This window comes from Aricia agestis, chromosome 19, assembly GCF_905147365.1.
Source record: "Aricia agestis chromosome 19, ilAriAges1.1, whole genome shotgun sequence".
Taxonomy (NCBI): Eukaryota; Metazoa; Arthropoda; class Insecta; order Lepidoptera; family Lycaenidae; genus Aricia; species Aricia agestis.
Window position 1 is genome coordinate 14,348,418 of NC_056424.1, and position 11,573 is coordinate 14,359,990.

At 37.8% G+C, this 11,573-nt stretch overlaps 1 protein-coding gene across 1 annotated transcript; it reads left to right on the forward strand.

The window, feature by feature from the left end:
• The first annotated feature begins 265 nt into the window (after nt 1-265).
• LOC121736676 (gastrula zinc finger protein XlCGF57.1-like) lies at nt 266-11,114 on the forward strand. The gene is made up of 5 exons (XM_042128029.1): nt 266-412; nt 1,223-1,342; nt 4,436-4,610; nt 6,101-6,241; nt 9,640-11,114. Exons 1-5 carry the CDS (start codon nt 308-310, stop codon nt 10,929-10,931), a joined length of 1,833 nt encoding a protein of 610 aa, XP_041983963.1. The 5' UTR covers nt 266-307; the 3' UTR covers nt 10,932-11,114.
• Nucleotides 11,115-11,573: the final 459 nt, after the last annotated feature.

An 11,573-nucleotide genomic window follows, 5' to 3' on the forward strand; every position in this document is an offset into this window, starting at 1 on the left:
CATTTAAAATGAGTTCCATTCATTGGAATATTATTGCGTCTTTTTCAAATTTAAATGTACATCAAGTTTTACATTCTTTTCCCCTAGTATTTTGAGGCCCATCAAAGATGGTATCACCGTGGTATCACCGATAGTTGTCGAAAAATTAAGAAAATGCCTCATTGGCAAAACACAATCAATTAAAAAAAACAAAAGGAGAAGTAGGAGAACTAAAGCGTAGCAATATTTTGACATTGTTTATCATCATTCATCTGAGTTCTTTAATTTTATCCTTGTGTTTTAATTAATAAAAAATTAGATAAATAAAATGTCTGAAAGCAATTGCAACTTGTGTCTCGCAGTAAACAGAAGAACTATCAATATAATGAAAACACATTTACAATTATTGTATGAAAAACTTGCAAACTTTAAGGTAAGTAAACAAAATATAATTTTATATTTTGTTAGCTTTATATAAAGTTGATCAAGACTCAAGCCTTTCATAATGCAAAGATACTCTTTTATGTTTCCATAACTCAATGCATTTTAAAAAGTTAAGACTGGGTCCGCTTAAATGACGCCCTGTAGCATATTTCACCATCGCCCACACATTAATTTAGTTGTAAACACACACAACTACCAATATTGGTTAACGCTATACTTAGTGTATGTTATAATTATGCGTTTGTCTAAGTAAAAATCAAAATGTATGCCGTACATGTTACTTATGCTTTTAGTGTTAGCAATTTCAAATCATCTAGGCATATGTAGCATCTGCTCTGAATAGCAACACAGTTTATAAGAAACTAATAGTTTAGTGAAGATAAAAGCAGAAATTTTCTGTTTTCTTAATTATTTCAGTACCTAATTGACTATCACATAATATGTATAATATTATCCCATCAATGCAGCTGGCTGCCACATAACAATTGAAAATCTATTGTGTCTGCGATACCCATAATGGAGGTGTTTAATAATACCAATCATAATGATATAAAATCTTCTCAAATAGCTTTTCTTGAAGTATTATTCTTGTCAAAATCTATCACCTTGCCAAAGCCGTTTGCCTCTTGTTCACATAAAATGTAGGTCATCCCCTGCCACTGGCCACATGTTGCATGTGGTAATATTACAATGCCCTCTTGCCTTTCCACGGCACATAATATTACAATACCATTGTAATATCTAATCAATGCTTAGTTTAGCAGACCGGTGTATAAGAATGATGTGTAAATGATTTCAGGTCAGTCCCGATATGAGCCTTTGTGTTTGTTATGTTTGTCACACGAGATTGAGACAATGTCACCAGCTGAGCGTGATGGCGAAACGGAGTCGCTGCTTTCTCACCACTGGCCTGCTGCAGGTACTATATATATATACAGTTACAACTATATTATACAATATACATACTATATACATTGAAGGAAACACAAATGTTCCAACACACATTAATTGGTGAGTGATTCTTCAAAAATTATTCTCCGCGTCACTTTCTTGGGAATTTTTTATTTTCGAGTTATCTTTAAATAAATGCAAATACCTTTAAGGTGCTCTAAAGATAATAAATACGATCTTTAAGGCATGTAAATCGGTCCATAAACTACTGAGATAATCAAATTTGAAATTTCGGTCCCCACGAAAGTTGCGACAAACTCCACGAAAGTTACGATTACATTTTCCAGGAACAAAATATGGATTGATATCTTTTTTTCCTTAAAAAATAAAATAAATTATTATTTATTTAATCAGTTTTTATTAAGATCAACAATACTAAAAAGCATGGAGCTTTAATTTGTTGCTTAATCTGTCAAGTAACCGGTCCTGAAATGCTGTGATTTTTTCGAGGTTCAGGTGATTTTATTTGAAGTTCGTGAAGAATAAGTGACTTAGGAGGTCATATGAGGAGGTTTTCAACTAAATATGGAGATTTAGGACACAAGATCATAATATTTTCTTCGATTCAGTTTGTGGGATATATACGAGGGCTCGCTTCGCTCGCTCTCGTCTGAGTATCGTATCGCATTGCATTTGGATTGAGGATGTAATATCAGTTGTTCATGTAAAATACTGATATTCAGGTAAATCCACTAGATTAGAAGCGATATATTTGGGGAAAAGATCAGAAAGTAGATTGATGCATAAAGCACATATGTTTTGTTTTTCAAAAAAAGCTTGTAGAGTGAAAAATTAGTTCTGGGTACCAAAACCATAGCTGGAAATACTATACTATAGCCAATTCACATAGGAAAACGGTGTACAAAACAGCCTACGTAGCTTTTGTAGGTCACTAGGTAACTTCCATGGGTGAAAATCCACGAAAGTTACGAAAACTTTACATTTTTTAGAATTATGATTAAAGTAATAGGTAAATAAACAAACAAAGTACTAGAAAATAATCTCGATCATATACCTTATTCCTTAATTTGATATGAGTGTCATAATTATAAATTATTATCATTCAAAACATGCTCGCAAAAGTTACGTGACTACAGCGACCACAAAATTTTTAAGGAATATCTTATCTTATATTTTCTTTGTTTTGAAGCAACGAGGGTTTGAGTCCCCTGTACTGATGCTGGAAAGACACAGCGTTGGTGCAGCTAAAACGTGTAACCACAAGTCGTCGCGTTTGGAAGATAGGTGCAGTTTTATTACCCGCTCGTGAAACTAGCAAAATCGTGTGACACAGACGTTATGCCTATTAACTTTTTTAACTTAAGGTATAACATTATTTTATTTTAGGAATTAGGTAGCCCAGTTAATCTAGATTATTTTGATGTATCACACTCCAAGGGCGTCGCCAGGGGGGGGCAGGGAGGGGCAGCTGCCCCCCCCTAGAGACTCTAAAAAACGTTGCCAAATATAATGCAAAAGCAACGACCACTATAATATTAAAATCTGGTAATAGATGTAAGGCTCGTAGTACAAGTGAAAAGTTTCATGTGCTGTCGACTTTACCTACAATCCATACCTACTTTTCTCATTTATAGAGAGTGAGTAAAGTATGAATTGTAGACTGTAGTAGGTAAAGTCAACTTGCCCCCCCCCCCCCCCCCCCCCCCTGCGCCATCGGCTGGCGACGCCCTTGTCACACTCTATGCTAATGAATAGAATACAAAAGTTATTAAAGCTTTCCGTAAGCGCGAACACCGATTTTGCCCCCGATTTCGACATTCAATTAACCATTAAACAAAAACTATAAATAATTATACATGTTTTTTATTGTAATCAGATACTTAAATAAATGAGGAATAACGTGTGTTTGGTCCTAATGATGTATGTTTATTAGGGTAGTAGTAAAGAGCGTGTGACCACATTTTGAGAGGCCTCGGAGAATTACTCTGGTATGTACATTGTACAAGGTATTCAAATGGGAAGAATGGTGAAAAAGAGTTCACAGCTATATAATAAGACACCTAATGTTATTGTCATGCTTCAGAAGTTGTAATACTATTTGAGTTGAAGTAAATAATTTAATTTTTATTGCCAATCTATAATATCTATACTCTATAGGATTCAACTATTCAAGTTGATATTTTGCCATATCTTAGGTTGTAACTTGTAACTCTGTACATTTTACACACAAATATATAATATTTGGTTTCAAAATTATTATAACATAATTCAATGTACCCAATTTTCTAACAAAATGTCAGTTCAGAAGCAACTTCCAATGGCTTTGTCCCAAAACATTTACACGTGTTCAATATACATTATACAATAATTTAGGGTATCAATAAATAAATAAAATGAATAAACGTTTATTCCCCTTTTTTGACCATTATACCACAAGAATAATACAATTCAAAGACAAAAATAAATAAATTTAACATACTAGTACAAGATTGCAGAGATAGAATACAAAACAATCCACATTCCACAGTAAGTAAATGTCACAGTGTATAGTGTATACGACAATACAAAAATATTATGCATACTTATTAATGGCATAACAAGATTTCAAAGTCCAACGAAGCAAGGCAGGGAGTGTAATGATCAAAAACTGAATTGGCATCCACTCAGGTAGTGACCGCGGTTCGCAGTCCCTGATTTTCAGTGGATCCAGACTGTCAGGTGAATGACAGACCACACAAGTCACCAGTCCTCTTTTAATAAAAGAGGACTGGTGACTTGTATCACCGTATAATCTTATATATATATATATAAAATTCTCGTGTCGCAATGTTCGTTCCCCTACTCCTCCGAAATGGCTTGACCGATTCTCATGAAATTTTGTGAGCATATTGAGTAGGTCTGAGAATCGGCCAACATCTATTTTTCATACCCCTAAGTAATAAGGGTTGTTCACCCTTAATAATTTATAATATGGCAAAACAATGTTTGCCGGGTCAGCTAGTTTTTATATAATATGAACATTGATGATGTAGATTGTCTGTGGAAAATAATAATTTATAGAAATAGAGATTCTTCGATTCATGTTATTTGTATGTTACAGACAAATATAAAACTGAAGTCGGACAGCATGGGTCTGGTGAACTTGTCGTGCTCCGGCACCGCGCATTTCACCGTGCCCGACCCCAACTCTAACAGTAACAATACTGTGGAAGTTCTGGTCAAAAAGGAACCCTTGATCTCCGTTACCGTAGAAGATCTGAAATTTAACATTGAAGGTAAATATTTTTAATGTTTCTTTTCAACATAAGAAAGAGCTTTAATTAAGTATTTGAAAGTAACAGGTAGTTAATTATAAGGACAACTTTTCTATTATCGTTTATTCAATACTGGTGCCCTAAAGGCAGTGACGTAACTATAACATCTGGGGCCCGTGGCAATTTGATGGGACACTATCAGTAAAAACCGGCCAAGTGCGAGTCGGACTCGCGCACCGAGGGTTCCGACAGCTTAAAGGTATTATAGACCTGAGTATTTAGTATGAATTTCAATTTAATACCTCTACGCGTTTATGAGGAAATGGGTAGTAAGTTTAAAATTATTAAAAAAAAATATATTATGTGATGTAACTAAAAATTTATGGTTTTCGTAATTTTTCCTTTATCTATGCTATAAGACGTTGCTTCGTACCAAATTTCAAGATTCTGAGTTCACGGGAAGCACCCTGTAGGTTTTGATTCCCTTGCAAGTGTCGAAAATTTGCGGCATAAACGGCTGTATCTTTTGATTGCGTTGGCTTAGAAGTTTGATTTTTTCAAAGCTTCAAGGGACAGTAGACCTGAGTAATTGATATAAATTTCAGCTTCATGCCTCCACGCGTTCCTGAGAAAAAGGGTCTTGACAGACGGACAGACGGACAACAAAGTGATCCTATAAGGGTTCCGTTTTTTCCTTTTGAGGTACGGAACCCTAAAAATCGTCATGTTAAGGTGTCGCCGCGTTAAAGTAAAAAACCGTGTTGGCTATGTTTTAGATTACTTGTTTTTTTTTTATTGAAAACAAGCAATGGAACAGCAAAAAATGGAAAGGGCGTAAGCTACAAAACGGTTTTTGTCGCGTAATTTAAAAACCATAAATACATTTCATATAAGCTATGGGCAAATTGAAGTGTATGCTTGAACCAATTTATGTACAAATTTTGGAAGCTTAAATCACTCTCTTCTGTTTGCAAATTGGGAATCCCTTTTTTTACAGAGGTCTTTTTGATTGATTATTCTGTGTTATAAAAGTTGACCAATAGTGTTCTGCTATGGGTAATTCAAAGACAAAGACATGATGAATACTGACAATGAACTTTAATTTCTTAGCTTTAGTCATTGCTGAGAAAAATCGATATCGCTACAGCCAAATTATCAAAGCGCCACCTTAAAACAATGTATAAACATTTTTTTAACTCACGGCCTCTTGGGCCGAGGCCCGTGGCATTTTGCCAGCCATGCCACCCTGTAGTTACGCCACTGCCTAAAGGTTTCACTATTAAAACATGACAATAATTTTATTTTGTATATGGTATCAGCAACATTAATTATGTATAATTTACGTACTTACATTATAATATACAACTCTGGTGTAATAAATTAAAACCATTGAAACCAACATTAAATTACAAGAATTTTTATGAATTACCAATAATAATGATTATTATCTTACTTGTTCCAAATAGCACAATCATCTTCTCATCATAGTCTAATTAGTAGTTAATTTTCAGATATGGAGCATTACGATGACATGGACAACACGGAAGATTGGCACTCAGATGATGCTAAGAAATATACCAAAAAGTTAAACATTGGAAATGATGTTAAAAAACACATGGCCTGTTTTAAAAATAAAGTAGAAATAGAAATAAGTAAGTAAATAACATTTTTTTTTTCACTTTTTTTATAATATTTAGAAGAAAAACAACTTATGATTTTAATCCATACTTCCATACTTCCATACTAATATTATAAATTCGAAAGTAATTCTGTCTGTCTGTGTGTCTAAACACACTAGGCTGAATTACGCCGGCGTAAATTCCGCCGCGTTTTAAATGCATACAAAATACAGACGGAACGCGATGGACGACACACTATGCCGAAATTCCATCGCTAGCCGAATTTCCTTCGAGCCGAGTCGAGCGTAAAGTTCGGCAGCGATTCGGCGGCAATGTTTTGTATAGCAACACACTATACGCGACGGAATTATCAAAACCGAACATCCAACCTTAAGGGTCTATACCAGCGTTGCCAGACGTCCCGATTTTGGCGGGACGTCCCGATTTTTTCATCAAAATTAAATGTCCCGCGCGGGACAGGCTCAGTCCCGCTTTTCGGGGAAAGCCCGAACGTACGTGCTGCGTGCTGAGAAAGAAAGGTGCGTAATGAAGATAAAAGTACGGGAGGTAGAAGGGTAGATTTTCTTTGGCTACTTTAGGTATCTTTTGTCACGTAAACGTTTTTCTAATGCAAATAAAAAGATAAAAAAATCAAAAAACTTTTGATTTTATACCTTTTTTTACATTGACCCGCTTTTGACTGAAGAATCCCGCTTTTTTTCTCAAAAAGTTCCAAAGTCCCGACTTGGTACAAAAAAAATCTGGCAACGCTGGTCTATACAGACTATTACAGACGGACCGCATTTCAACTGCTATCCAACCGCAAATTGCAGTTTGAATGCAGTTGATAATGGTTTACGATTCTATTGCAGTCGTGTCAACTGCATTCAAACTGCACTTGAACTGCAATTTGCGGTTGGATTGCAGTTCGTCTGTATAGACCCAAAGCCACGGACCGCATTTCAACTGCAATCCAACCGCAAATTGCAGTTCAAGTGCAGTTTGAATGCAGTTGATACGACTGCAATAGAACTGCAAACCAAACGCGCAGTCGGATTGCAGTTCAGTAGCAGTTGGCGTGCAGTCGTGTGAACTGTTTGGTTTGCAGTTCTATTGCAGTCGTGTCAACTGCATTCAAACTGTACTTGAACTGCAACTTGCGGTTGGTTTGCAGTTGAAATGCGGTCCGTCTATATATACCCTTACATCTGAGAATTTTAAATACTCACTTACGCGCGCGTTTCGCAACGGAAATTACGCCGCGAAATTTCGGCGCTTCGCGTAATTTATAGTGTGTCGCATCAGACGTAAGCGGCTGAACGTAAATTACGCCGGCGTAATTCAGCCTAGTGTGTTTAGACCCTGTTTGTCTCACTTTCACGCCAAAACTACTAAACCGATTGTAATGAAATTTTTTACACTGTAGAATGTAGATAGTCTAGACTATAGAGCCTGAAAAAGGACATAGGCTACATTTAGATGTGGGAAAATATCTTATTTCCATGGAAATATCGATGAAAATTTATTCATATTGTAGTTCTAATATCTGACAACAGATGGCGTTTTTAAATGTTGGCCTATTGGCTATTTCCATTGAAATATTAATGAAATGTATTCCCATTTTAATTCTAATATGCGACAACAGATGGCGCTTTTATTTATTTCTTCTTAAAAGAACAATCACAGTACTACTACCTATATTTTGTAAAAAATATTGACTTCATCATGGTTTTTTTCAATTCTTGTCTCTGGGACTCAGCTGATCTCAGACTGGCCGTTTAAGCATTGTCTAATAGTATCTAAAATTATATAAAAAAAACAATAATCCATTTTCAATTTGTCAACTTGTTGTCAATAGACTTCAACCATAAATAAAAGAGTATAATTCGTATGTATAGGCTTGTCACTCAAAAATCTGTCATTTTTCCTAGTAGTAGTGTCGTTGTGTGTGTAACGTTTTATTTGTTAAAAATATATATGATAAAAGCATCATTTTAAAATAATATTAGCTCGATGCACTCCTTCACCATATAAACTATAACTGTGCGTAATTTCATGCACCTACGTTTCCCCATTTTTCGTAAAAAGGGTTACAAAGTTTTTCTCTCACGTATTAATATATAGATGTTTTTCTTAACTTTATTCTCTTGAAAATAATATGATTTTTAGAAACAATTTTTTTTTCATAATAACAATATTTAATTGTTTATAATCGTTTTTTTTTTTATTTCTATTGTTTAAATTATTAGTTAAGAAAAAATGTTCCTCTTAAAAATCATAATTTACCGTCCTCAAGATATTACAAAAACAAAAAAATTTTATCGTCAATTTCATTGTTTATGTAAACCAGGGTGAAATAAAACGTGGAGTAACTATTTGAACACTATCACTTTAATCACACTTCACAAAAATAATTGGGCAGAGTTTCTGCTTAACAATTTGACTCGATACAAAAATCAGCAAAATGAGCGAGTACAGGGTATTTAAGGCTTGCTCCCCACCAGCGAGGCATGGCTGGCTGGCGTTGGCGAGTGGTGGGGGCCTCGGCAAGGCATGGCATTGGCTGGCTTATCTGGCTTGCTGTGATTGGCTGAGACCCTTGTTTACATTTATTAACTTAACATTTTGTTATAAAAAAATTCTGAACTTTTTTATATTCTTTTTCTGAAACTCCTAAAAAATACAAAAACAACGATGTGCAACAAAGTGCAGATTTTTTTTTTTCAATTTTTTATTACACCTTTTAAAAAAAAATCTGAACTTTGTTAAGGTTAAAGTTACAGTTCGCCTTAACTATAACCATAACTTTAACTTTAACCACGCCTCCCACCCACCCTAAGTTACTCGAAGAGTATGAAATAAAATGTCAAGTCAAGAACCAGTTATACTTGAGTAAAATTTTACTTCTGTTTGGTAGAATCCGCCCTTAATAACATTCTAAAAAATATTTAGAACATTATATTATGTGTACTTATCACAGATATCAGAAACAAGTACTTATGCATGATATTATGCTTTAACTGGTTTGTTATTGATGATTGTATAAATTTCTATAGTAGGTATTAGGTTAAAATAAATAACATAACTTTCAACTGTTCTCGTAATTTTATAATATTATGTATCTTCGTAAATACATAATATTTTAAAATTACGTCATGTTCGTACATGTTATTATAATAATATAATGACATAGTGTTGTTAAAAATGATAGAAGAGACTGGACTCCACGATTCAGGGAATCCTATTGTGGAGATCAGTGATACAATAATTAAATCATCTTTATTTCGGACGTCTGATGCCCGAAATAAAGATGATTTAATTTAATTATTTAGGAATATCTTTGTGAAATTTGATTTGTTTATTTTTTTATACCGTATTTATTACCAACTTGACTAGTAAATGTATTTTTATATAACAATTTACTGTTACAGGTGCGCTCGAGGGAGGAATCAAAGAAGAAATCCTCGATCGAGAAATAAAAAAGGAAATCGTCGACGACGACGGCCACTTCGACCCCGCAGTCAGCACCGTCCTGTACACCTGCCGCGTCTGCAACCACATGTTCAGCACCATGAGCCTCCTCAACAAACACAAAGCCACTCACAGCGCCAGCAGATTAAAGGTCGCGTCGTCGACAAAGAAGGTGCCCTGCTCCATCTGCGGCAAGAGCTACGCGGACAAGAAGACCCTCAACAGACACAAAAGGATCCACTCGGACGCCCGGCCCTTCGCCTGCGAGGTCTGCGGGAAGGGCTTCACCCGGCGCGACCACTACAACAAGCACCGCCAGATCCACGCCGAGCCCCGCTGGTACTCCTGCACCGACTGCGGCGCGCGCTTCCCCTCCACCCTTGAGTTCGAGGCCCACGAGTGCCTCCCGCCCCCCGCCGAGCCCTCGCCTAGCGCCTGCGACGTCTGCGGCGAGGTCTTCCCGCGCTGGGACCTCTACCACCGGCACAAGACCGACGTCCACGGCATCGCGCTCTTCCCCGATGTCACGATCGAGAGGATAACGCCCCCCACCCCGCCCGCCCCGCCCGCGGAGCTCTACGATCCCCCGGCTGAAGCCGACAAACAGCGGGAGATCAAAAAACAAAAACCGCCCGTTGTGTTCGCCGTCAAACGGCGCAAGAAGAGAGATGAGCTCTCGTGCGACAAGTGCAGGATCCGGTTCGCCAACAAGTACCGGCTGCAGAACCACGTGCTGACGAAGCACCGGGGCGTCAGCTACGAGTGCGACACGTGCGGCAAGGTGTTCCTGCGCCGCGCCAACCTCGGCCTGCACCTGCGCACGCACACCGGCGAGCGCGGCTACTGCTGCGACGTGTGCGGCAAGACCTTCACCTACAAGAGCAGCCTCAATGTGCACCGGCGCGTGCACTCCGGCGACAAGCCGTACGCCTGCGAGCTGTGCGCCAAGCGGTTCGCCGCGTACGGGCAGCTCGCCGAGCACAAGCTGGTGCACTCGGACGTGCGCGCCTTCGCGTGCGACGTCTGCGGGAAGAGCTTCAAACGGCGGCGCCACCTAAAGAAGCACCTGACCTACCACTCCGGCGAGAAGCCCTACACCTGCGACGTGTGCTTCCGCAGCTTCACCCGCAACGACAACTACACCATCCACATGCGCATCCACACCGGCGAGAAGCCCTTCGTCTGCGACGTCTGCGGCGTCACCTTCAGCGAAAACCGCCACCTCAAAAAACACAAAATCGTCCACGAGTGATCTTTCCTGTATCATACGAGATGTCATTGTTAGGCTGTGTGTTCACCAAAGATGTGTTGCGAGGAATGTGTTTTTGAGAACCGGTAGTATCGCCGCGCTGAGCGATGTCATGGCAAGGTCATGTCATTCTATTGTTATCACGGTCGAATTCGACCGCTTGGGAGTTTATGGGTGATTCTATGGTTCTCAAAAACACATTCCTCGCAACACAGCTCTGGTGGAAACGCAGCCTTAGGGTGGTGTGTTAAAATAATAATTAATTATTAATAATTTGAATTTATGAGTACCTAAGTTTTTTGTGCAAGATAATATTATATCCATTTGTCTTCTTTCTCATTTCAACTGTAATCACTGTTGCAATATGTGAGGAATATTTATTTTACAATGGATGATTAATATTCTGTTCCCAGCTGCTGTAGGGTACGATAATAATAATGAGTAGTCCATTGTAGAATTAGTATTTCAGCACAATTGTCGTTTGCGATGACGACGACAGTTGTAATGTGCAAATTGGATGTATGGCTACTGTCAAGGCGCACCCTAGGGGACCTAGCACACGGCGAGTTTTTGTAGCGATGCAATCAAGCGATTGTAGCGCAAATACATCGCTTCAAAAAGTCGCCCTGTGTTTACGTAATTATT